The 27,990-nt window shown below is 42.5% G+C and overlaps 1 protein-coding gene across 5 annotated transcripts in view; it reads left to right on the forward strand.

Annotated features, from left to right (window-relative positions):
* Positions 1-27,990, forward strand: part of ptprma (protein tyrosine phosphatase receptor type Ma) — an 87,826-nt gene that overhangs the window by 59,477 nt on the left and 359 nt on the right. For 3 of the 5 annotated variants that reach the window (XM_051067402.1, XM_018686927.2, XM_051067404.1), the window contains 18 exons: positions 4,521-4,639; positions 6,096-6,170; positions 6,506-6,532; positions 10,115-10,305; positions 15,014-15,101; positions 16,426-16,502; positions 17,270-17,306; positions 18,264-18,361; positions 20,235-20,351; positions 20,469-20,623; positions 20,730-20,865; positions 22,514-22,663; positions 22,742-22,915; positions 23,532-23,663; positions 23,740-23,865; positions 25,085-25,248; positions 25,439-25,574; positions 26,099-27,990. The exon at positions 26,099-27,990 is cut by the window's right edge and continues 359 nt beyond it. In XM_051067402.1, coding sequence (XP_050923359.1) covers positions 4,521-4,639; positions 6,096-6,170; positions 6,506-6,532; positions 10,115-10,305; positions 15,014-15,101; positions 16,426-16,502; positions 17,270-17,306; positions 18,264-18,361; positions 20,235-20,351; positions 20,469-20,623; positions 20,730-20,865; positions 22,514-22,663; positions 22,742-22,915; positions 23,532-23,663; positions 23,740-23,865; positions 25,085-25,248; positions 25,439-25,574; positions 26,099-26,152 — 2,056 coding nt within the window. In that variant the 3' untranslated portion in view covers positions 26,153-27,990. The remainder of the gene's footprint in view (positions 1-4,520; positions 4,640-6,095; positions 6,171-6,505; positions 6,533-10,114; positions 10,306-15,013; positions 15,102-16,425; positions 16,503-17,269; positions 17,307-18,263; positions 18,362-20,234; positions 20,352-20,468; positions 20,624-20,729; positions 20,866-22,513; positions 22,664-22,741; positions 22,916-23,531; positions 23,664-23,739; positions 23,866-25,084; positions 25,249-25,438; positions 25,575-26,098) is intronic. The other 2 variants (XM_051067403.1, XM_018686932.2) reach the window with 1 other exon arrangement.

The following is a 27,990-nucleotide window of genomic DNA, read 5'->3' on the forward strand; positions in this document are numbered from 1 at the left end:
TGGACTTACAGTGGAAACCCTGCCACAAACCAACAGTTCAACCTTCAGGCGGCCGTTTTGAATCAGAATCAGACTGTGCTTTAAGATAATAATGAGATGATTTATTTCTCTTCTTGTTGAGGTGTCAGCTCATTTTTACTGATCAGATAGAACTTATTAAAATCTTGTTCCATACAAAGCTCCAAAAGAACAGTGTACAACTAATGTAATAAATTTAACACACCAGAAACTACTAACTACTAAAAAGTATATGCATAATATTTTTATGTGCAAACAAGAATTATTTTTCATGACATTAAAGTAACATTGGCAGTGAATGGATTATATGATAATAACTCAGTGATATTGTACTGATAGTATTTCTATTAGTTGTCCTCAGGATCAGATGATGGTTTTTGTTATGACAGAAAGTCATTTTCTATCCTGTTTTTAAAACTGTTTAGTTTGAATTTCTCTCTGTTTTTTTTGTTTTTTTTTACTCTGTTAGATTCAGACTCTGGTTGTTTCTGACTTCAGATCAGTTAACAGCAGGTCTGGTTCTGTTGTGGATCCTGGTTCTTTGTTTTTGTCTTTAAGTCATCTGTATCTTTACGAAGCCGCAAGCCTCTCTGGTATCTGAACAGTGCCTGTTGATATTTTTACCTCCAGTGACTTTTGTTTGACTCTCGATGAGAAAATGAACAGAAACAGTTTTGATCCATAAATAAACAGAGAGACGGAGGAGAGAGAAACCTGCATTTCCCTCCAGGTTAGGACTGAATTATGTGAACTGACGCCTCCTCAGGGAGACAGGAAGTGCTCACACTCCTCCTCAGGTCACTGTGTGTGTGTGTTCATGATGTTTGTGTGTAGCAGCACACACACACACATTAAACCGGCCCGGTGTTCGTGTGTTCGTCATTTCAACATCTCAGTCTGTTTCGGTTTTTACAGTCATTTAATGTCTGTGAACGTAGCACGTTAGATTTACAGGTCGAAGCTGTTTCCACCTGCTGTTAAAGGTAACAGAGAAGAGGAATTGCGTTCTGAGTAGTCGCCACCATGTTGTTGTTCACATAGAACCAAAACACAGACAGACAACAACAGGAAACAAGGACGAAGATGCTAATGAACCACAAATAAACCACGACAAAATCAAAAGCAAAGATACCAAACAGAGTAAAACTGAACTCGACAGTGATGTGGTCGTATTTTCTGCAAGTATCAGGCTAACGTTAGCCATTAGCATGTCCTGTAGGAGGAAATAAATGTCAAGGAACGTGAGTGTTGATAGCTCCTTAAAATCAAGTGACCATTCATTGTGTTCAGCTCCTCCAGTTCTTTACTTTGAATAACATCCTCGTTTAGTTTCTCTAGTAACAGATCTTTACATCTCATTGAGCCTTTGGATTATAGCTCTTTTTACTTCATATTCGATATTTCACTTTAATATCTTTACACCTTTTACCTCGTAGTTACCCGATCCCATCAGGATCCTAAGCTATATAAACAGTCTGATGTTTAAATGTGTCGTTGTTGTTCTTCTCAGTGAGATCAGATCTGAGGTGGAGACAGATCAGCTGTAGTCAGACGTGTCTGTTTCTCCATCACCACAAAACACCATCAAACACCACAAAACACCTGGTTCCTGATCCACTGTGTGAAGTCATGACACACAGTAAGAGAAGGTAAAGAACTGTCTAAGTTCAGACCACATCGACTCCATTCAGTCAGGTCTTAAACCCTGACTCATCAATAATCATCAATAATCACCAATGATCATTGATCAGCTCTGTGAGGAAAATTATGTTTAATTTAACGTTTTGTCAAATTTTTCAAACTCTAACTGAGACTGAAAGTGTGTTGACGCTCAGAGAGACGAGGAGTCGGCTTCATGAAGGAGGCTGTGTGTGTGTGTGTTACAGAGTGTGTGTGCGTGTGTGTGTGTGTTACAGAGTGTGTGTGTGTGTGTGTGTGTGTGTGTGTGTGTGTTACAGTGTGTGTGTGTGTGTGTGTTCAGTGGAGCGAGGTTAATAGAATTAGCTGGCTGTAATAAACCTGTCTGATCAAATGAGCGTTACAAGGAGAGAAGACACACACACACATAGTAACACACACACTCTGACATCCATTACCACTAACAGCATTGTCCTGTCGCTCATTAGATTAGCATAGATTAGCCTTGACATGCTGTGAGTGTGTGTTCATGTTAAGTGTTGCTAAATCAATCAACCTCCGACACCTCACTGATGATGCCATGTCACACACACACACACACTCACTCTCTTCGTCTCCATTGAATCAGATATAAAAACATATTGAAGCTGGTGGTTTTTTTTTTTTTTTTTTTTTTTTTTGCTGCAGCCATTTTTCTCGATAAAGCAAGCTCACCTCTTGCTCTCTCTCTCTCTATTCACCCCTCTCTATAGAGTCGGTGTGTGGAGGTGATGGAGGGTGGGGAGGGGTCAGAGGTCAGAGGTCAGGACAGCTGCTGGAGTCAGGAAAATCAATCAGACTCAAACACAGAGAGAAAATCCAGTTTAACAGGATGAAACATTTTTATTTTATTGACTGAAATCTGAAAGAGCTTCAGTCTGACAGTTTGTCTCTCTGTGGTTTAGTCTCTGTGGTGGTTTTGTGTCTCTTTGTGGTGTTGTGTCCAGGCTTGTTTACAGTTTAGTCTGAAATGTTGTGAAACGTTGTGGTATGAGCAGAGTGTGGTTGTCTTTACAGAGGATAGTGAGTCTGTGCTGCAGATGTTTGTGTGCTCACGTCTGAATCAGGGAAGAAGAAATGCTGCAGGTTTTTACTGTGACTGAACCACAGAAGAAGAAAAAGGAGACATGAGGGGGAGGAGGGCAGAGCCTCGCCTCAGGGCGCTTTCACCGTCCTCCATCTTAACCCCGACTCACACGCTGCTTTCACTGACGTCTTACTTTTCAGTTTAAAAGCCTGGTTTTATATTTATTTATTTTAATATTTTTTCCCTTTTACATTTTCAGGTCAGGGTTAAACTTTCTGCTGTGTGTGTGTGTGTGTGTGTGTGTGTGTGTGTGTGTGTGTGAGCAATCGGACAAATGGATGTTTTTTTTATTTTTTATTCACACACTCGGAATAGAAAGAGAGAAAATACATCAAGCCTTTAAAACGTACTGAGTGTTTTTCAGTGTGTGTGTGTGTGTGTGTGTGTGTGTGCGTGCGTGGATAGTGGAGAGGCTGAAAGGATGTTTTTGTGTGTTAGTGTTTTGAAGATGTTTTTCCTGCAGTGGAAACAGACAGAGATGATGACGGTCAGAGAGACAGTGTTTCATGGAGGCAGAGACCGAGAGAAAAGGGAAGATGTTTGATGTTTAATCAGAGACACTGACAGAATAAACCTGATACAATCAATATGATCAATATGTGATCAGTACAAACGTTTGTCTGTCCATCAGCATGACAACACTCCTGAAACCTTCACAGACTTAATCAGCCATTTATTCTTAGCACCTGAAAAAACTACAGCTCCCATGAAGCCGAGCAGCATCGGGGGCTGTTGTCATAGTGACAGGGTTTGGACCTTAAACCTCATCTTGGCGCTCTGTGGTCGTTCTTCCTTTGTTCACGCCGTCGGTGCACTGACTCATCTTCTGGAAATCTGTCCGTCCACCTTCTTCCTCCTCTTCTCCTGGTTCTGGTCCAGGTGGCAGCAGGTGAACTTTGACCTCCTCCTCAGCAGGGTTTTCTAGGTCCTCCTGGAAGATCCAGAAAAGATATTTAACCCTGGGTCTACCCCGAGGTCCCCAGGAGGATCCCGATCAGATACCTGAACTTCCTCAGCTGAGTCCTCTCTATGTGAAGGAGCAGGAGGTCTACTCTGAGCCTCAGTCAGGACCCAGAGACCAGGATCAGGACATGGTCAGAATCAGAAATCCACCGGTCAGTCTCCATCGTCCCCTCACTGTGATCAGGACCCAGAACCACCACCTCAGATCTGGAGGAGCCAGCTCTGTTTTACCAACCACCGCTGTGTGTGTGTGTGTGTGTGTGTGTGTGTGTGTGTGTGTGAACTAATAAATTTACAGCTGAATGTACAACGCTCTGTACCACCTTAACACAGGAACTCAGCATGAAAAAAAACCCTCTCATTCCACCTTAACTGTGAAACACAATGTTTAAAACTCCTTAACGTTAATTTAACTCATACCACCTTAACTAAGGTAAAAACAAAAAACATAAAACATTAAAAACAAACCCTCAAATACCACCTTAAGCCTGGAAAACTGAATTATTCCACCTTAGCTAAGAAAAAAACATTACAATCTGTTCTTACCACCTCAAGAGAAAACCAGAAACTTATACCACCTTAAGAGACTCACAGAAAGTTTACATTTACTCCGTAAATCCCGCTCATACCACCTTAAGAGGCCAAGTAAAGTGAAACTGAGGTGTTAAATGTGTCCAGATTTCCTGCGGTCAGTGAAGCCCACAGTCAGAGACACAGCTGATGGTGAGAGGTCAGAGGTCTCCGACATGACAGAGGTCTGTTTCTGTCTCTGCAGGAAACTGGCGAAGAAGAGGAAGGAAACTCTGAGCTCCAGACAGGAAATGACTCTGATGGTCAACAACTCCCAACACACAACTATGGTGGACACACACACTCACACACTGAACGGACGCAGTAAGTACACAACTTCACAACTACACAACTACACAACACACACACACACACACACACACAAGGCTGTGTGTACTTTATTTTACACAAAAAACTGAGACATGAAGAAAAGATGAGAAGCTTAGTGGTGTGACCGTGGTGTAGTTGGTTTATAGCCTAACATTAGCTTTTTACTTCAAACATCAGAACAGTGGTGTTCATCTGTGAAGATTATCTGATCAACTAAACCTGGAAGGATCAGAAACTTTAGTTGGTCCACAGATTTTCTGTGGAGGAACCAGGCTGAAGCTAACTTCAGGTTGGACTACAGAAACACATCATCACTGCAGGAGTCTGTAAGAAGAGAGTGAAGAAAAGTAAACGAGAAGAGACGAGATCAGAAAAACAAAGAGAAGAGAGAGAGAGAGACAGACACACAGACAGACAGACAGAGAGAGAGAGAGAGAGAGAGAGACAGACAGGGTTAGTGATGGATTAATAACTTCTCACCTTCCTCCTCACTTCAGTCTCAGCTTTGTTCATCTTAGTCTTTAATATTCAGAAATGAAGGGATGATGTGAGACGGACGAGTGACTGCAGGAGATATGACCGAATGTTTTATCATGAGGTGACGGACTGTCATAGAGGCAGCCGGAGGGAGTGAGGGAGGGAGAGTGCTGGATGATGGAGGGATGATGGAGGTGCAGAGAACGGAGGAGTTGACCTTCCCTCTGGCTTTCACCTCCTCTCAGCTCCTGTCTCTTTCTTTTTATTGTGTCTCTGTCTTTACCTCCAGCTCTCTCTTCCTCCTCAGCTGATGTTTAATATTTTTCTGTTACTATCAGAAGCAGATTAGTTGATCAACCTGCTGATTATTAATTCTCATTTCTGCTTATAAAAAGTCACTGATTATTCAGTTATTAAAATAATTGATTCATTGATGAAGTGATTGTTGCAGCTGTGATAAGAAGATATTCATCATCATAAACTGTATTTATAGCAGTGATTGACTTTTCCTCGTCCAACAGGTTACCACAGGGGACAGGTCAAAATGCCTTTTATTAAAATCAAATTCTTAGAAATCATAAAGGAGTAAAATAAACCAGATATTAAAGTTGGGAAGTGTTGGATTCTGTATCTGATATGAAATGAACGTTGTTTCCTGTTGGTTCCATTGTTCTATTTTCTTCTGCTGGTTCAGCTCGTTTTCTGGCAGTAATCCATCTCTGTCGTCTCTCAGGATCTTTGAGAATGTAATCAAACAAACAGCAGCTTCCACCATGTTCACTTTTTATAAATCCAGCAGGCACACAGACCAGTTAGCTACTAGCAGTGACATGACGGAACAGAACGCTTTTCCTTGGATTGAATGCTGGGATTGAATAAAGAGTGTTGCATTATTGTTGAAACAAGAAATAAGACGTTGCTACAGGAAATATGAACGTTAGCTTAAAGTTGTGTTTGTTGTGTGTCTGTGCAGCTGTGTCGTCTCCGTCGTCCTTCACCCTGAAGACTAACACCATCAGCACCACCGTCCCCAACTCCTACTACCCAGGTAACTGACAGCTGCTCCGTTTTCAAAGCTGCAGGTCATTTGTTGGCGGGGGGGGGTTGACATGATCCTGTTGGTCAAAGTGTCTCTCCCGATTGGTTGGCTGGTGATCGGTCTGATTCTGGGCGCCGACATTGAGCCAAAGCTGTTCTGTATGGCCCAGACCCGACCCACATGCGGTCCTCTGGTGCCAGAACTCAGCTGACTGCACACACCTGAGATGTAGGGAGCTGACTTTTCCTTCCTCTTCTTCTCTTTTTCCTTTGTCCTGTCTGTCTGTTTACCTATCTGTCTGTCTGTTTGTCTGTCTGTCTGCTGCTGATGTGTCCTGGTGACAGATCCCTTCGTACCGACGGCCATTCTGGGTGAGACACTTTTCCTTTCTTTACTCTGTAAGACAGAAAAACAATCTGCACAGGTAGACAGACAGACAGACAGGAAATGGACAGACAGGTGAGATAGGTGACAGGATAGAGATGAGGATGGAGAGAATGACAAAAGAGAGAAAGAGAGAGTGGCTACTCTGGCTTCCATCCATCCCTGCTTGCTTCTTGTTCGGCTGCTTTTGGTTCTTTGGGTTTTTTATTTTTTATTTTTGAGGATTTTTCTTTTAAAGTTTTTTTTTTTTAATTCTTCATCATACATTTTATTTATTTCATTTCATGTTATGAGATTTCTTTATGAAACATTTTTTTATTTTACATGTTGATTTTTATTTATTTTATTTTAATTAATCTGTCCTTATGTTCTCTTTTTGTTTCATTTTGTATCATTTGTTTTCATCACATTTATAATTTAATCTTTATTTTTTATTTGTTTTCTGAAAGCTTTGATTGGATGATTAGTTGAGTCGGTTTCTTCTGTTCTTGTGTTTTCTGTTATTTACCTGTTTTCTCTGGAAAAAACAGTGGGCTTCACTCCATCCCCGCATCCACAACATTCCTGCGTGTCGTGTTGACGTCACGTCTGTCTGTGACCTCCAACCTCTGCATGGACACAACACGCCCACGTGGACGGGGGGGAGGAAAACAATAAACAATAGGAGAACAATAAAAACCACAGAGGAGTCAGTCAGAGGTCGTGTTAGTTGCCCGTCTTACTTTCTGGACGTCTGGTTGTCACAGATGTTTGTGGACATGAAATGAGCAGGAAGTAAAAATAAAAACAGAAACTTGAAACCGTTTAATATCAGAGCTGTTATCCTGATGCAGCTTAAAGGCCTCACCTGAGAGAAGTGTTCACACTCTGCAAGTAAAACCAAAGATCTGCATTTTATTTTACTTTACATGATGTAAATATTCACCCAGAGCAGGACTGTTAATAACCTACAGTATAAATTTAAGAATAAATATATTACAGGATAAATATGGAGGTTAAAGTTTCCCCTTATATTACATTTATTTACATTTAATCATGACTGTAAATATGAGAGAAATTCACTGTGTTGCCAGAAAAATGTAATCCATTAGTTTAGTAACTAAAGTTAATTAATGCTTCTCACAGGTTCAGAGATGATGGTTTTCATTAAAAATGGAAAATCAATTGACGTTTTTTATTTATATTAAACTAAATCCAGTGTCTCTGCTGAACCAGATTAGTTTTATATAAACAACACAACATGATGAGACTGATCTGTTCACAGAGTTTAGATCTCGTTTGTTTAGTCTCCTCTCACGCTAAAATCTTTGTTTTTGCCTGTAGAAAGTAAACAATCTCACTTTGTAATTGTGGCCTAACAGAGATGTCACGCCTCTTTGATCCAGTTCAGGCTAAAGTCGGATGCTAAATGTGCTGCGTAAATTCTTGTTTCTCCTCTCTCCTCAGGCTAGCTAAACTCTCCGCAGGCTTCAGGTTCTGACGTTAGCTGGGGCTACAAGTCCTACACTTAGCAAGATTAGCCAGGTTAGCCTAGGCATTAGCTGCTAGCTGGTAGCTGTCATAAGTTCAAAAAGTGCTACTACAGTGCTAGGGGTTGGTTTTCTGTTTGATTCATGCTAGCTGTGTGTTAGTAGTAGGCTAGCTAGGCTAAAGGCTAAAGCTAAAGTTGTTGCTTATACCCTGTCTCCTCTCTCTTCTTCTTCTCTTTTATCTTTCTCTGTGTAAAGTGCCCATTAATGGTAAGTGGTTAAATTTGGGGCTAAAAGGGGGGGGCTCATGTTGGGGGGGTCACCGTTGCGCATGGAGCCACACCCACCACCTGCTCTGATGTCATCAGTTAGCGTGGCAACGCCTCATTTTTACACCTCTGTGAAATTGTGACATCACAACCCCCCACCCGCTCCCACCACTTCACCTCGAACCAATCAGGTTTCAGCTCCGCCCATCTCTCATTCTCTGATTGGTTGCCATTACCGTTGTCGTGGTTGTGTCATCCATCTAATCACAAACCGCCACCTCCATCACATCTTCCATCTCCTGATTGGTTGGGCTGTTTGGGATAGAGAGTTTCTGATTGGTCAGTCAGCCCACAGGCTAGCCAATAAGAACAGAGTTAGAGAGAGTAGTGGAAGGTGTGTCCGCTGAGTTGTTGAAATGTTCACGTCAGAGTCCTGGACCTGGTCCTTGGTCAGGGGTCAAAGGTCGATAGGAACTTTACCGACGAGGTTTGTTCTGTTCCAGGACTCTGAACTCTGTTCTTTTCACACTGCAGCTCCAAGAACTTGGACCACATCTGAACCAGTACTCACACCGTGCTGTACTGGATCTGGACCAGGACCCAGTCCCTCTCTTAAGATAAATCAGGACTGAAACCTGTTCTTCTCCCTCTTCAGATTATTGATTTGTGATTGATAGTTTCAGCAGCAGTGTGAAAAGAAACCAGCGCCAATCACCATGCCCTGTCCAGTCATGTGATTTGATGTCACGTGATGCGTGTGCCATTCATGTGTGTTGTCGTGGTAACAACATGGTAGCTGTGGACGTGGACCAGGACTGGTTTTTGTTGGGTCAACAGACGAACAGTCATGAAGTGTGGATGTGGGCAGACACTGCTCTGATTGTTCAGTGATCACCTTCACCTGCTTCTAATCAATTACCTTATCAGTTTTATGATCTGATGTTGAGCTGAAGGTCTGACAGACGACTTGTGAATCAAGCTGATTATTACAAATCATATCAATGAATTGGCCTGAATGTAAGACTATGTTTTTTATAGTATTCTTATATTTGACTGCAATTGTCATCCACAACTTAAAAATGGACGTTTTACTTTCTTGTGTGTTCCCTGTTTCATGTCCTTGTTCCTCGGCTGCCATTTTCACAAGTTAGAGAACATTTTGGTTCCTCCCCTTCACTCCTTAGCCAAGATGGTGACCATTGAGGGGAGAAGTGTCCATCATCCAGCTCTAAACTTTTTGACTGTTTTGAGTCTCCGTCCTGGTTCTTACAGGTCACTGCATGTTTCTGTACCAGTGTGAACATACCTATACACTCAGAACAGGAAGTGTGACTTTCTCCTCCAACACGAGTTTAAGACCATCGCTATCATTTTTCACTGTAGAAACCAGGAGCTAACTCTCCTTTAGGAGTTTCAGTTCTTAATAACTTTACTCCCTGTCACATGTTGACAGAGAATTCCATTTAACAGGCTGTCAGAGAAGAGTCAGGTAGTCTTCAGAGTCCAGCCTCCTCTACAGTTTATAGCTGAGGTTTATCAGCAGTGTCTTTGGGAGATCAGGTTTTTCATCATCAGCCTGAATGTAAAATGCTCAGGTTTATTCTGTCCAGAGTCCACCCAGAATTCAGCTTCAAAAACAGGCTGAGTTTCATCACAGCCCAAACCTGATGTTTGGATCCTCTGACCCGGATCAGTCTGGTCCAGTCCACGTGAAGATATCATGTGACTCCTGTTCGACATACATCACACCTCCATCACTCAGCTGTGAGTTACTGTTAGTTGTTTGCAGCTACAACCTGATCTGTCTCCTGTCTCTTCCTCCCTCCTCCAGACGACAGTCACACCATGACCAGTGAGACCAGCAGCCTGGTCCAGTCCCACTACAAGCAGCGGGAGTCGGAGAGGGAGGCGCTGCCCTATCAGACGGGACAGCTGCACCCGGCCATCCGAGTGGCTGACCTGCTGCAGCACATCACCCAGATGAAATGTGCCGAGGGTTACGGCTTCAAGGAGGAGTACGAGGTGAGGAGGACACACACACACAGAAAAGTCTTTGAGCTGTGATTCATTTAAAAACATGTTGCTGTGCTGTAGCAATGATTTTCTCATGTTCTCACCCGCAATAAGATTGTTTCAGCCAATCACAACAAGCCTCCAGGTGATGTCAGTAGGTAGTTCAACTGTCTGTGTATAAACTAAAAAAGCTTTTGTGCAAAATTTTATTGATATTAACAGGGAAATTATCTTAAACTGACAAATCTTCTGCATCGTTGTTTCTTTTCATCTGTAAAACGTTCTCACAGCTGCAGGTGAGTTTCTAGCGTTGGTAAAAAGAGACAAATTGACCTCGATTTGGCACAAATTTAGACAAAGACAAAAGTTCACCTGTCGCTTTATTCTCAGAGAGTGCTATGATTGGCTACACAGCTGCCAAGTGTTTAACAAGGTGTTATTGTGTGGCCCATTGCATGTGGTTGCTTGGGTTTTTGGGTTGGTAGTGTTGATTCAATTCAGTTCTATTTTATTTATATAGCACCGAATCACAACAAAAGTAATCAAAAGGCATTTTTCATATAGAGCTGGTCTAGACCGTATTCTTTAAAATATAATATTTAAAGAGAGAGTTGAAGTTGAACGTTGGAGTGTTTGATGATTGATTGGTATGGGGTTGATAATTGGTGGTTGCCCTTGTTTTAATTCTTTTGTTTGTATTTTTGTTCTTCGAATGTGCATTTTAGTCAAACACACAACAAGCCAAGCAACCATCTGTGGTTGCTGAGGTGAACGTTACATCACAGAGGTCGTACAGTGAATGCACATCAGCAGTGACCAAACCACCCCCGCCACCACCCACAGGATCAATCAGTATTTTTGACATTAAGAAACACTAAGACATTGTCTGCGTAGAGACTCAGTCAGGACCTGTATTTACTCTGTCAGTGACTCTAAACAAATCCTGTGAAACTCAGTGTCCTCAGCTTTTTTCCCTGCTGCGCTCGTCAGTGTCACCTCTCTCTCACCGACCGATCAAAATCAAGAGGGGGCAGAGCTTATCAACCCTGTTAAAGATGGTGGAGGAGAAGCTGCTCCTGGCTCTCACTGACTGCCCAGTTATTGTTGCTCTAACATCAAAGAGTTACCGTAATTTCTGGACTATAAGCCGCTCCTTTTTTCACACGTTTTGAACCTTGCGGCTTAAACAATGATGCGGCTAATTTCTAGATTTTTACAGGCTAACGAGCCTCATGCCGCAAAAACATTTAGACACCTGTGGCTTATAGACAAGTACGGCCTGTATATGTACTTTTTTTTTTTCTTTTTAAATTTAGTGAGTGCGGCTTATATTCAGGTGCGCTCAATAGTCCGGAAATTACGGTACTGTGATTAATATCTGAGACCGTTTCTTTGGTCACAGGCGAGAACAGAGAAAATAACGGAAAAATGCAGAAGTGGCCAAATACGGGTTTTGTTACCTAGCAACAATAAATGCTCTGAAAACAAGGTCATAAGAGTTTCTAGCCTAAAACCAGCTTCCTCTGACTGACAGAAAACATACAGAAGCTCTGATTGATCAATGACTTAACCTATCAATGGATTTAAAATGTTGATGATGATCAAGCAATCAATGAATCAACTGATCGTTACAGCCGTGATTAGAGAGAGAGAGAGAGTAATACAAAGAATAAGACAGGAAACATACCAGTTTTGTGTGTGTGTGTGTGAGTCACATGTTTACCCATTTTCATCATGAGAAACTTACTAATGGATGTTACTTACCTGAACACACACACACACACACACACACACACACACACACACACACACAGATATACATTATAGATCTTCCCCCAAGCTAATGGGCCAAAACAGGGATGGCTGTGTGTGTGTGTGTGTGTGTGTGTGTGTGTGTGTGTGTGTGTGTGTTCAGGCCTGGTTGCCTGCTAGCGGGCTGCCCTCAGGGCTAATCCATTATACATACTGAGCACACATACATACACACACACACACACTGGAGTATTTTCACCCTCCATTTACAGGAAGTTAGGGGTGAGGAGCTGCTCAGTGTTTCTGTCTCACTCTCTGTCCGTCTGTCTGTCTGTCTGTTAGACAACAACCACATTTCCAAACTGGTCCCAGTATGTTTCCAGTCACACCAGTTATCTGGTCAGGTGAACAGATCTGCAGTCACATGACCACAGTTTGATTATTTTACAGGTTTGTTATTGTTGGTTTTGGAGTCTACTGCTTCATTTAAACATAATAATCAATATGAGTAAATACAGGCACAATATATTTGATCAATAACTCAGACTGAGAGAAGTGATTATTTAAGATTTCACTAATCAGTCAGTCAGAGTCAGAACAGATCAACAGTCAGGAACTGTTCACTTGGATCAGGTCCTAACCATGGTTACCATGGTTACCACACAGGTAAGAGTGGAGCTGCAGCTCAGGACATTTCTGTGATACAAGCCTCTGGTCTCAGTTCATTACAAACTGAACTTTGAACTAAGAGAAACAGGAGGTTTCTGATTGTGTCTGAGGTAACTTTCACTGTTCAAATCAATCCAGGTGTGATCAGTGTGATTGATCAGGTGTGATCAGATGGATGGTCTTGGTGATGATGGAAACATACTGACTGATGAAGCTTTGAACTGTTTGATCCAGATGAAACTGTTGTTGTTCTGTTTGTGGTTTGTTTGTTAAATCAGCTCAGATCCATCACTGATTTCACCTTTAAACACATTCAATAATCAACTGTTTAATATCTGATGATGAGGATTATAGCCACAGGAAGAGACCTTTCAAAATAAAGGTCAGGATTTAGATGCAGATTTTCTCTGTGTTCAGTCTGCAGATGTTTTTTCCTGTGGTTTTAATCCCGAGCCTCTGATAAACTCACTGATGATGTTTAGTTCGTTGAGCTAACGATCAGCTGAGCGCCCCACTGATGACTCTTATCTCCCTGATCCCTTCATGCTTCTCCTTTACTAATTAATCTGATTGGACAGCTTAACGAGGTAAGACGCCTTCTTGGTTTTCAGATTGTTAACATCCTGTTTTCATGTCAACTAGATTAGAAATGAGATGGTGGCTAATGTCCGACACACTCACATTAGCTCTGTAGCTCAGCGTCTGATGTCTGTAGCCCCAGTCTGTGTCATCCAGCAGCATCACAGCTGACCCTCAAGGTTGTTTCAAGGTTTCTCCAGGATCTCCTCCAAAAATCAGGATTGAAAATATTCATTGACCACAGAGAGACACAAAGAGACAAATGTTCTGATTGCCGCACGACAATAAAGATGTGTTTTAACATGTTTTTCGAGCTGCAACAGAAAACGTTTTGACCTGAATGTTGAGTCTCAGAGGAAGTGATGTCAGATGTGTGCAGGTGTTTGGATGAGGAACAGACTGGGGCTCTGATCCACCGTGTTTCTGTTCACCTTGTCCAGTGAAGCTCCACCCCTCTGTGGCTAACAGACCAGCATGTCTGTCTGATCAGAAACCTTTCACCAGATGATTCCTGATCAATGTGTTTCTGGATCAATCATGTCTGTGACCTTTGATCTCTTCAATGACAGGTGGAGGTTGTTGGTGGGTTCAGGGGACAGGTAGCATTAGCATCATACAGAGTCAGAGTAGAGTCGCTGCCAACACTCATCACTTCATCACTTCATCACTTCATCCCTTCATTTCTTTTCTCTTTTATTTTTCCTCCCTTTGTTCCTCACTGTCAATCGTCTACAGCTGAGTGTGTGTGTGTGTGTGAGTGTGAGTGAGTGTGAGAGAGAGAGAGAGACATCGTTCACCTCAGTTTGATGGATGTCTGGAGCTGTTAGACTGCTGTCACACACACACACGCACACACACACACACACACACACACACACACACACACACACAGCTGTCTTCAGGCATTTTAATGAGCGACACAGGAAACCTGCTGTGGATCGTGGATCAAAGTGTCTGAGAACTCAACTGTTATGATCAGATAGACAGATAGACAGACAGATGTTTTTTTAAATCAACATAACAAGTAAACATTGTAATGGAGCCGCAAATGTTCATTGGCATGTAAAACAACCACAAACAGACAAAATAAGACTACAAAGAGACACAAGACTACAAAGAAGCGTGGATAACTCTGGAGTCTTGGCGGTGACGTCATAGTCGAGGGGCGGAGCCAGATCAGACATGTTTGTAAAACACTGATGTCGTAATAATCGGACACATGACACGTCTTGTTTAATTTAGTCAGATGTAAAAACACTGAGCAGAGATGATGATGAGATGATGTTCAGACATATTAATGTCCTTGTTCTTATTCTGTTGATTTAACATGTTTTTAAATGAATCTGTGTTTTTGTGATTTAATATTAAAGATTTGTGTGATTGTGTTTCTGTTTCAGCCACAGAGATAAACAGAGAGTAGAAGTGTTGTCTCAGCACTGAGCAGCCAGAGCAGTTTTACTGTGTTTGAACGCAGTAAATGAACAACCATCAGTATGTGTTTAGACGCCTCCGGCTTCTCTCTGAGCTCGTTCTCATAATTGGACTTAATCATCTGCTCTGACCATAAAACTAACGCCTGTGTGTTTGTTCAGGGAGAGAACAGAAAATCAAACACATCCTCTGCATTATTCATGAAGTCAGTCACTGAGTTTCATCACTCTGGATCTGTTCTCCTTTTAAACCAGCTCCCTGTCTTCATGTCTTTTTGTCTTTTCAGAGTTTTTTTGAGGGGCAGTCGGCTCCGTGGGATTCGGCCAAGAAGGATGAGAACCGCATGAAGAATCGCTACGGAAACATCATCGCCTGTATGTACCTCCACCCTCCTCCTCTGAACGTGACATGAGCTCACAGGCTGATGAGAAACTGTGTTTGGGTTCAGCAGGTGTAGGAGCTAAATGCCAGGCTCCAAGGCACTGTGGAAGTCTGGTAGAAAACAGATCATAAATCAGACTAATAACAGTCATTAATATGATGGTGGGAGAACACCAGACCATAGATTAATGTGTCCCAGGTCAGTTCAGTGTAGTCTTTAACAATCTTCCTGACCTCACTTGAGACCAGAGAGGTACAGGTACAGGACAGGTACAGGACAGGTGGTTCAGTACACAGCTTCTCTGGGAATGTTTTGGGATTTGGAACTTGCTTGTCCTGACTTGGAGCTTGACCTGGGACTTTCTGGTCATGGTTTAGGTCTGGACTTGTGACTTGTTCCTGTTGACTAGAACTTGTATTATGACTTGTTGGTCTTAACTTCTGACTGAACATGACTGTCTGGACTTCGAACCTTAAGCCATGCTGACTTTGACCTAGAATGGGACTTTGGACTTGACTGGGCACTTGACACAGGAACTTGTTTGTCTTGACCTGAGACTTTTTGGTCTTGACTTGTGACCTGTGAATTGCTCAATTTGACCCAGGACTCACCTGTCTTGACTTAGGACATGACTTGGAGGTTACCTGTTTTGACCTGAGATTTATTGATCTTTACTCAGGACTGGTTGTTTATTTGTGACAGGTTGTGGTTCAGGTCATGTCTGTCTGCAGTTTGTCCAGTGGAGATAAACATGACTTTAAACTGTAGTTGTACCGGTTTAACTTCAGTGTGACTGACAGAGAATCTGTTGTGGTGTAACAGCAGTCAGACAGTAACCATCAGTATAAAACCTGTAGATATGTTGAAGTAACAGTAAGTATTTTATTTTATATCCAAACTACATACAGCACCAGTTTAGTTTCAGTTTGTGTTGTTGTTGTTTCCTGTTACACTTCTGTCCGTTCATGATGAAAATATCAAACGTCTCATTAGTTTGTGTTTGACTTTTATTTTCTACATTTGTCTTTAATTAAAAACCGGTTTTAGTTTAATGTGATTATCAGGATTTAAATCAAATCTGTTCTCAGAGACAGAGACTTTAAAGATGAATAACGTCTGAATAAATAAACACAACACAGACACACTGTGTTGTTTAGTTCAATGAATGTAATTAAATGGTTATTAATTTATTATTAGATCATTTATTCTGCACAAACTAATTAGAGGTGATTATGTTCAGCTTCACCGTGACGACATGCAGACCAATTAGCCTGTGTGTGTGTGTGTGTGTGTGTGTGTGTGTGTGTGTGTGTCAGACGACCACTCTCGCGTGCGTCTGCAGCCTCAGGATGGAGAGAGCAGCTCCGACTACATCAACGCCAACTACGTCGACGTGAGTAACATACACACACACACACACACACACACACACTTTCTGACTGTTTCTTCTTTAACGGTCAATGTTTCCATGGTGATGGCCGTCAGCAGTCAGGGTCGACTCTGTTAACAAACGTCCAGCTGATGGTCAGAGAGGACAGGTGTTTGTGGGGACCATAGCAGTGTGAGGACAATTTGGCCTCAGATGATGAGACCCCCTGAGTCCCTGAGACCAGACAAAGCCGCATAGCTCCCCCTCTCACCTCTCCGTGCCTCTTCGTTGTGTTTTTGTCATTAATATTTTATATTGAATCTCACCTCACACTGGAACGTCCTGACTCCTCAGATCCTTGACCCAGTTCAGAACACCCCCAATGTCCACAGGACATCAAAGGACTGTTTGAAGGTTCAGGTTAGAATCAGATTCAGGATCAAGTTCAAGTTCAGTTCAGCTCTAGTTATAATCAGCTTTCGGATCAGGTTCAGGTTCTGGTTCAGGTTGTGGATCCTGATCCTCAGATCTGAATCCTCTTGAATCTTTATTGAATCTCATGAAGTTAAACTCTGATTATTTGTCACAGACTGACGTTATAAATAAAGTTTCAGTTTTCAGATGAATCCACATTGACGTAAAAACCTGTAGCTCCAAACTTAGCTAAAATATTGATTATTGATTGAGGTGCTTCAGTCCTCACTGCTGCTGCTGCTGCTGGTCTCAGATGTTTATCCTGAACAGTGAGGCATTGTGGGATATCTGACCTCTGTTCTGTTCTCTTCACGCAGGGATACCACCGACCCAACCACTACATTGCCACGCAGGGTAAGGACCCAAACACACACTGCGGTGATAAACAATTTAGCCTAGCCTAGCTTAGCTACAGAACTCCTCCTCCTACCTGTGTCACACCTGACCCTCCTGTTTTTAACTTTCCTTCAGTCTCACAGTGAAACACTGAGAGAATTATCTGAACATCCACTGATGCACTGACACCAGGAGCTGATCATAGAGAGTTCATCTGCTGTTAGTGGAGACTGTTTGACTGAATGTGAACAGAAACAGGGCAATAACACACAGAGGTCCAGCTGTAGCTTGTAGCAACAGGAGCAACATCTGTTCACGCATATACATGTTTACTGTGTAATGAAAACCTGAGAACATACAGACAGGAACCTGTTTAAAGCAGCTGTCTACCTCTTACACAGACAGCAGTGATTCTGACCACATCGTTCGTGTTAACAGTGTAGATGAAGGGAAAAGTTAAATTAGTCGTTTTTCAATAGAAGTCTGGAGCTTATTGTAAAACCACCTCTTACCACAGGGGTCGCCAAATCACCCAGAACTGAACTTTTTATCTGACAGTGTGTGTGCTAATCTACACACACACACACACTCAGATGTCCAGGTAGAAATCATTCGTCCTCCTCTGTTTGTGCAAACATGTCAGTGTGTGAGCATGAATATGGAGTGTGTGTGTGTGTGTGTGAGTGACTGTGTGTGTGTGTGTGTGTGTGTGTGTGCAGCAGATTCTCGCTGTAAAACACTTGAGGACAGGAATGGATTAGCATGAACTAATTAGCTCGTCAAAACACAGACTGTCAACAGTGATTAAAAACATTTTCTGTGTGTGTGTTTGTGTGAGTGTGTGTGTGTGTGTTTGTGTATGTGCACTTAATTTGAATTAATTAAAAGAGTCATTATAATTCATGTACAGTTCTGGTGTCGCCTGCTGTCTAATATGAAGTTTACTCTGTGTGTGTGTGTGTGTGTGTGTGTTAGGACCGATGCAGGAGACGGTGTACGATTTCTGGCGGATGGTCTGGCAGGAGAACACTGCCGCCATCGTCATGGTAACCAACCTGGTGGAGGTGGGGCGGGTGAGTCGTGCACACACTCTTGATTGTTGAGGCCATCTGGTTGTTTCCTCTCTGATGAAGTTTGGGACATTATTTCCCAGAGTGCATCTCTCACGTCTTTCCTCTTTGTTGGTCCTCTTGTGGTTTAGAATAAATTTAAAATAAATACAACCTAAAGACAGGTGACTTAGAGGTGTTGGTAATGTCTGAATGAGGCTAACTGTGGAGATAACAGAGAGCCAAGATGGCCATGTGACCTGTGACTTCATGTGACGATTATCCTGAAATAATTGTGATTCACTATATTATTGTGATAACCATGAAAATATGAGACTGTCCTGTAAAAAAACAACCACACACGTTGTTTGTGCAGCATGTTGTCATGACCCACAGTATAGTCTTCTTGTTAGGTGACACCTAGTGGCCGTAGTAATTATGACATGTATTAAGTGCATGTTGTTTAAATGATAAAAACGTCCAGAGTAGAAGGTGGTTGGGGTGGACAGGTCAAACAAGCATGAGACTCATTTCCTGTTTAAAACCTGATGGTTATTGATCTTTCTCTGACAAGCTGTTTAAGCCAAAACTACCATCTTTTCCTAAACCTTACCAAACAGAAACCCTTCAGTTATGTTAACCACATGTTTATTATTGTTACTTTGATGACAAAGCTCTGGTACACCTGTTGGCTTACTGCCACAATGCAATACATCCTGCCACCTGAAGGGGCACTACTTTAGGAAACAGTCTTCTTAGTCATATTTAAGTTTAGGAACAAACGACCATTGTGGTTGAATGAGTTGGAGAACTTGTTGGAAAATCTGCTTTAAACTGTTAAGATGGCCGGAATCAGTTTACAGTTCAGTTTGACATAGCTATCTGCTGTTTAGCTACATAGCTAATGTTACCTTGCTAATGTTAGCTAATGTTTAGCTTCATAGTTAATGTTACCTGGCTAGGCTTAGCTATATAGCTAAACAGCATCGTAACGTAACAAACATTCAGATAAACATCAGCGTTAGTAAAACTGAACCAACACTGTACGTTCAGTAACTGACAGAAACGATGGTTAATTTTACCTGGAGTTCAGTAAACAGAGCTGGATGTGATGGAGATGGGAGCTCAGATTGGAGGATGTTGGACCTGAGTTAACTTCAGGTGACAGGTGTTGGTTAGACAGGTTGTTTTAACGATGATCCTGATGATGGAACTTCACTACGATCAAGATCAAAATCATATATTGTCCCATCCCTCGTCAGGACAGATCAGCACTTCTCCTAAAGTTAGTAGAGGTTATAAAGAAACCTGTGGAAAACCTGTATCAGGTTCTAACCCTGGTTACCATGGTTACCAGACAGGCGAGAGAGGCTCACCGGGACCTGATGCGTCAGTTAGCGCTCAGCGATATGCAGAGCAGCTGAACTCCTCAGATGTCCTCTCCTCCTCAAACTGAAAGATTTAACCTGAGATCACACACACACCTGGCGGTGTTCTCCCCGTCCCAGCTCTTATTACCCAGAATGCAACTGGGACCTGCTTTGTCTCTGCAGGAGAGCCGCAGAGGGGGATTCTGGGATAGATCGGGCTGATTATCTCCCGCCGTCACTTAAGCCTCACTTCCTCTTCTCTCACCCCCGCCACCTCCACCCCACCCCCACTCTGTGTCATCTTGTTGCTGTGGCGACAGTGCGATTAGCTCTGCAGTAATTAGCTGTTAATGGGGGAGGGGGGTGGGGGGGCGGAGCCTCTGATGAGGTTTTTATATCAGCTGCTTTTGTTCTGTTTATGTTTCTGTTTAATTAACGAGTCAATTTATTCTGCCTGACGTTAATGTTCAGCAGTAAACCAGTGTGTGTGTGTGTGTGTGTGTGTGTGTGTGTGTGTGTATGCGCAGGTGAAGTGTTGTAAGTACTGGCCCGACGACACAGAGATCTATGGCGACATGAAGGTGACGCTGATCGAGACTCAGCTGCTGTCGGAGTACGTGATCCGGACCTTCGCCGTGGAGAAGGTAACACACACACACACACACACACACACAGATACACATCTGTGGGGGAGGGGGGCGTGTCCCCTCAGTGAGGTCCTCAGGTAAACCTTGGTGGTTTCACCTGTGTCTGTGTCTCAGAGGGGCGTGGCTGAGATCAGGGAGATCCGTCAGTTCCACTTCACTGGTTGGCCTGATCATGGCGTCCCGCTCCACGCCACTGGCCTGCTCGGCTTCATCCGCCGTGTCAAGGCCAAAACCCCGCCCACCGCCGGACCCACCGTCGTCCACTGCAGGTACACACACCTGAATGCTGCTCCACTCAGGTGTTTACAGTCTGATGAGTGTTACAGCTGCTTCACTGAGTGTGTGTGTGTGTTTGTATGTGTGTCTGTCTGTCAGTGCGGGGGCGGGGCGTACAGGTTGCTTTATAGTGATCGACATCATGCTGGACATGGCGGAGAGAGAGGGCGTAGTCGACATCTACAACTGTGTCCGAGAGCTGAGAGCACGAAGGGTTAACATGGTCCAGACCGAGGTAACACACACACACACATCATCTACACACTCGACTGGGAGTGTCAGAAAAAGACAAACAATGGATGAAGCAATAATAAAAACAAGATCCTGAATCAGAGACTCTACACCATCGTCCCCCCTGACCTCTGACCTCTGACCTGTCATCAGATGAAAACATGAAGACAGAGGCTCTGACAGTTACAGTGACTGGTAGAAATGTTAGATTCAAATCTCTGCAGCTTCAGGAAACCAAACAGGCTCAGACAGATCTGAGCTCAGAGAGGAGAACCAGCAGGTGGTTTATTACCTGGATACAGATCACAGGTTAACACCAGGAGGAGCTGTGGAGGCAGAGAATGTTTTATAAAGTTTTATGTACAGTCCTGTGCAGAAGTCTTCTGCAAAGTTTTATTGACCATTTATATTCATGTTTTGTCTCTTACAGGAAACATGTACACAGAATTATAAAAAGAACAAAATGGTGTCTACAGACAGAAAGTCAGTATTCAGTGTGACCTCCCTCGGTACTAAACACATCTTGAACTCTTCTGAGGATGTGGTATATTATGTATGTGTATATACACATAACACACACATTGGTATATTATACCAGGCTTCTTTCAGTTCCTCTCCTTCTGTAGATTTAATCTGTCTTTTATTTCACAAAATTATGATTTAATGTTTCTGTCAGATTCATTGATCTTTGGCATTTTGAAACTTGATAATGTGATTGAACATCTCATATTAACAAATTTCTAATGAGTTACGCTCATACAACATGTGTGTGTAATACTCAAACACAAACCTGGTGTAACAGAACTTCACGTCAGTCATTCTGATAATTCCAGGTGTTGTCAATGACATTGATTACGGTTCCATTCCATTTAGGTTTAAGAGAGCCAGGTTCCTGCTTAGGCTCCAGTGTAAGGGGAGCTCATACTAATACTTTACACTTCAGCCTGTATTTGCTGGATTTGCTCTGTTTGTTAATAACTTCCACACATCTCCTGTATTATCTGGTTGTATTCTAATAAAGAGACTGAGAAATAATCATATATGATCAGTATAGCATCACTAAAACAACATATCTAATGGTGACCTGAGACTATAGGACAACACTGTATGTAGTAATTTTATCATATATTCTGTGTCACTGCCTCCACAGCTCCTCCCGAGTCTTGAGAATAACTAAGAGAAACATGAGAGAAATTAGATTCAGAGACACTAAAACAGATGCTGAGATTAAATTGTGAGATGAGTCAAAATTTGAGGAATCATAAAAAATCAAATATATTCAGTTAGAATCATTAAACTTGTAAGTGACTAAAACAAAGTGATAAGAAGCTGCAGAAACAGTGTGACATCCGGTCAGTCTGATGTTAAAATCCCAGATGAGTGAAGTTTGACTTTTCATGAATCTGAGGAGAATCTGAATTTAATCGGACTCAGATCAGACCGTTGTTATTGTTGCTGCAGCTTCTTAAAGACTCCAACTAACAGAAGTGACAGATGTGGACGAAGTGATGACCTTCTCTGTCCTCCTCCTCCTCCTCCTGTGTTGACATAAATCATTTATTAAGTGACATTTCAGCCTCCTGTCAATCAAAGCTAACGGGGGGGGGGTGAGGACCATCTTTGTAAAGACCTCTCTCCTCCGTCTCCACCAGGAGCAGTACGTCTTCATCCATGACGCCATCTTGGAGGCGTGTCTTTGCGGCGACACTGCGATTCCGGCCAATCAACTGCGGTCGGTTTATTACGAGATGAACCGACTGGATCCTCAGACCAACTCCAGTCAGATCAAAGAGGAGTTCAGGGTAATCAGTTATTGATCGATGTATTGGTATTGGTGGATGTACTTATTAATATTGATCTGTATGGATCTGTGTGCTCAGACTCTGAACATGGTGACGCCGACACTGCGGGTGGAGGACTGCAGCATCGCCCTGTTGCCCAGAAACCACGAGAAGAACCGCTGCATGGACGTGCTGCCTCCAGACCGCTGTCTGCCATTCCTCATCACCATCGATGGAGAGAGCTCCAACTACATCAATGCTGCGCTCATGGATGTACGTCTCACACACACACACACACACACACACACACACACACACACACACACACTCACTCACTCACACACACGCTCTCTCTCTCGCCTCACATGATCTTCAGGTCGGTTTTTGGGTGGGTGGAGCCAGAGTTCAATGTCTCTCCACCTTTGATTTAGGTCCAAGGTCTAATGAAGAGCTGAAGACTGGGGCAGACTGTAGGGTGGTTACAGTGTGTGTACAGGTGTGAAAGTGGTCCAGATGTTTGTGCTACACCACTGTCCCTTTAAAAGAGAGAGAGAGAGAGAGAGAGAGAGAGAGAGAGAGAGAGGCCTTTGGTTTGTACTGGGCAGAGACAGACAGCTGTCTCAGCATCTTTGTGGGTTAATGGATGGTTCAGTCACACACAGACACAGTCCTACCCTACCATTTTACTAATAAACAACTCATTTACCATGGAAACCTACCAAACACCTGACCACAGAGTGTGTGTAATGGAAATGTCAGCTCAGAGCTCCTTCACAGTAAAAAACTCAGAGAAAGAAAAATATCACAACCTGCTTGTTGTCACTGTTCAACCATGTGATGTCACTTCCTGCCATCTGACCGCACCATATATGGCGTGTTGCTGTTGCAGAGCTACAAGCAGCCGTCGGCGTTTATTGTTACCCAGCATCCTCTGCCCAACACGGTGAAAGACTTCTGGCGTCTGGTCCTCGACTACCACTGCACATCCATCGTCATGCTGAATGACGTGGACCCAGCACAGGTACACACACACACGCACACACAAAATCAGGTGGAGTATTGATAACGAGCAGATCAATAATGTCCCTGTGTCTCAGCTGTGTCCTCAGTACTGGCCAGAGAACGGCCTCCATCGCCTCGGCTCCTTGCAGGTGGAATTTGTCTCTGCAGATCTGGAGGAGGACGTGATCAGTCGCATCTTCAGGATCTACAACACAGCCAGGGTGCGTTTGTTTTACTCTCTGTCACTTCCCTCTACGGTTAACGTTTCACTGAAACACTGAGGAAAATGGAGCCAAAAACAGACTGATTAAAGGACACTGGTAACTCCTGCTACACTGTGTATTTTACACTGCTCTTAGCTGTTGTTAGCCTAGCTGTTTGGCTGTGTGATGTTAACTGACAGCAGGAAATACCAGTAGTTGGTATTACTAAAACAGACTGCTGTCCTCTACCATTAGTAGATGTTGCTAATTGACCCTTAGCTAAGCCTTGTCCCTTTGTAGTTATTCACTGTTGGAGCTAGCATGATGCCCTCACTATGTCTAATTGAAGAAATATTATCCGATGTTTGGAAAAACCACAAAGCACAAAGATTCAGAGAGAAGCAGACAGAAGAGTCGACAGTCTGAGTCTATATTTTTACGTCTTTCTTAGTATTTCTCATTTTGTTGTTGTTATCTTTTGTTGCTGTCTCTGCTGCTGTAATTTCCCTCACAAAGTACATTTATATTATCTTATAACAGGTTGTTATTATTGATTGATGATGTACAGGAGTGTTAGCTGACAGTGTTAACAGTGTTAGCATAATAAGACCCACTTCTTTCAGCCTGGGGTTGTTTGATTTTGACCCCCTTTCTGCCCTCAGGTATTCAGGGTGTGTTTCTGTGTGATGAAGTTGAGCTGTGCTGGTGTTTGATCCAAACCTCCATTTTCTCTCCTGTTTCACCAAATTTAGATCAGAATGTGTTTGATTTAAACCTCTTCACCTCCCTGTCAGGCTGAGTTTAGTTTTAGCTGTTTTTGATTTGTGCCTCATTTCCTCCCTGTGTCTAACAAAATATTTCTGCTGAGTTTGATCCAGACTCCTCTCTCCACCCGCCTTGCTGCAGCAGGTTGGATTTAGATTTCAGTGTGTTTGATTTAAAGACTTTCTCCTCCTCCTACATTTATGTTAGGATATGTTTTTCTTCCATCTTTGTCGCCCTTCACTTCACTCCTTCATTATTTACTTCCTTTTTTCCTTTCCATACCTCCTTCTTTCTCGTCTCCTTTCAGTCCCTCCCTCCTTCCTCTCAGAGTTTAGTTTATGGTGTATTTGATTTAATCAACCTTTCAGCGCCTCTTACCCTACATAAGTTTGGGGTACATTTCATTTCACCCACTCTCTCCCAGTTTAGGGTGAGCTTGTTTTGAACCCCCTGTCCTCCCTGTCCCCCCCAGCCGCAGGATGGGTACCGCATGGTGCAGCAGTTCCAGTTCCTGGGCTGGCCAATGTACCGGGACACGCCCATCTCCAAGCGCTCCTTCCTCAAACTGGTCCACCAGGTGGACAAATGGCAGGAGGAGTATGATGGCGGCGAGGGACGCACCGTGGTCCACTGCCTGTATGAACACACACACAGTACACAACACAGTATGCTACACAGCACTACAACCACACATACTACTACTGCTAATGTACTGCAGCAGAGTACTACTGATACTACACAGTCTGAGCTGACAGTTTTTATGATTTGTCTCCATCTAGTGGTGAAAAGTGGAATAACACAAAATTTTATATCTCTTCCCCCCCAGTAATGGCGGCGGTCGCAGTGGTGTGTTCTGCAGTATCAGTATAGTGTGTGAGATGTTGCGACAGCAGCGCTGTGTCGACGTCTTTCATGCCGTTAAAACACTGAGAAACAACAAACCAAACATGGTGGACCTGCTGGTAAATAACAACAAACACTCACTGATCAATCACTCTGATTATTGATTAACTCTGATTGTTCTGGTCCTCAAGAGAAGATTTACTTATTTAAATCAAATTAAATAAAGTGAAATAACAGACTCAGAGTTTATTGAATAAAAGTTTTTCTTTGTTTTATTTGTTTTTGTTTTGGCGTTAATAATCTTCCATAACCTCACTTTTTTTCTATATTTCTGTTAATTATGTCTGTTATTAGAATTCTGATATTTGTTATCAGTAGTAGTTTTTATTAATATTGATCAATACATTTCCTTTTCTATAATTACTTAATTAATATTAAAAGTAATTTATATTTTTATTTCTCATCATGTTAATATTGTATTAATTAATTACTCAGTTTTCTATAATTTTGTTAATTCAAATGAATAATTAAAGTGTTGTTATTTTGTTAAAATTATATATATAATTATTAAGAATTTTGATTGCTGATATATTGAGATGATATGTAGAACATGATGCTGACGTGTGTTTCTGTGTCCCTGCAGGAACAGTATAAGTTCTGTTATGAAGTTGCTCTGGAGTATCTCAACTCTGCTTAGCTTCAACAACAGACTCTTCATCCTCCTCCTCCTCCTGGGGAGGGGGTCGACTACTGACTGAGAGTGAGGAGGAGGAGGAGGATGTTTTTGCACTGCCTTGTTTGAACTATCTGACTGCAAGCATGGACACACTGAACTCTGACAGACTCATTTTGTTAGTCACCACCTGTCACCTTGTTGTGTTTTTTTATTGTTTTGTTTGGTGTCGATGAAACTAAAGGAACCAAAACAACATCAGAGCGGAGCATCTCGTCTGCGATCGATCAGATTATCAGCACCTGATTTAACTCCCTGTCAGATGAACCTTCCTCCTGTGGGAGCAGAACAATCTGAGGTTCGACTGTATGAGCAGATAAAAATTCATCTGTGGAATCAACTGTTAAATCAGTCAGATCCTTTCAGGTTAAGAGCTTTTATTGATCAGCACAGTCCGTTTTTAAAGGTTGATTTTCATTGGTCATGGAGCAGTGTGATGTCAGAGCTCAGGATCATCATCAGGTTTAAAGAAGCGCTAAAAAGATCAGTCAATTAATCAATAAGCTGCTCAACAGGAAACTTGATCACTGATGTATTTTATAATTGATTGTGTGAAGTAAAAAACTTGTCTGTTTCCAGCAGTGACTGTGTTTAAAGAGGGCCACCATGACAGCTCCGATGGCAGCTCTGTCGCCCCCTGGAGGGTGGCTGCAGTACAACAGCTCATAAGCCCCTTCAAGCCCTCTCCATATGTTAGTGAATGAGGCAACATAAAAAATATCAAAACATTTTTCCTGATGATGGTTTCAGTTGTTCTGATCACTCTGATGTACATCTTACTGATCACTTTGGTTTGAATTTGTTATTGATATTGTGGCTTTATTTTTGTCCAGTGGGAGAAAGTGGAGATGTGTCAGCCATCTTTAAATACAGTCTCTGATTTTTGCCCTCTGAAATGTATTTATCTATAACTATTTCTATATAACATCTTCAGGCTGCAGTGAGGCTGAACCAGACTGATTTAACATGGAGCCTGACATTGAGGTTTGGGATCCAAAGATGTTTTTTACACTGAGTTTGACGTGTTGGATGAGTTGTTTAATGACATTTGAGTAATGATGTGGAACAGGATCTGAGCTTCAGCTTCCGTTACTGTTAAATTAAAAGATATGGTTCTGGTTTATGTCTGTCTCCATAGAGAAACAGCAGAGTGTCGTAGAGAAACAGCAGAGTGTCATCAGTGTAGAGAGATTTCAGATTCTGCAGAGCGGGCCCAGATGTGATCCCTGTGGGACACTGTAGATAAAAGATGCTGCAGCTAGAGTGGTAAAAACCAAACAATCAATAGAATATCAGATAAAACTAATCAACAGACTGATTGATGATCTTAACAATCATTAGTCACAGCTCTGATTGAATTCCTGATCAACAGACGTCCTCTGTGTCGAGCTCAGCCGTCTGTTCTTGACTCGTCATCTTACATGTGTTTGCTCAGGAGCTTTCACACTGAGTCAGCTCAGCCGACATTTCCACAGCAACTGTGCAAACTCCACCTGCTGATGATGACTGCGTGATGTGGTCAAAAGCCAGAGAAGAAGCCATGAAGTAGACCTTTGAGTTGAGATGCTTTTGTCGTCATGTGTTGTTTTTTTGTTTTTTTTGTACAAAGACGTCAGAGTCCGCAGTCCGTTCACCTGTCTGTCTTCTTTGGTGGTTCTTGATATTTACTGCTGCAGATTAAAACTGAATTGGACAGGAATGATCCAGCTACACTGTCTTCATTCTGAACCCCGGTCCCCTTCTGGCTGTGGTTCCTGTTTGTTTTCTCCTCAGCAGCTGGATGATGTTGGTTGGTGGTTTTT

This window comes from Lates calcarifer, unplaced genomic scaffold, assembly GCF_001640805.2.
Source record: "Lates calcarifer isolate ASB-BC8 unplaced genomic scaffold, TLL_Latcal_v3 _unitig_1690_quiver_535, whole genome shotgun sequence".
Lineage (NCBI taxonomy): Eukaryota > Metazoa > Chordata > Actinopteri > Centropomidae > Lates > Lates calcarifer.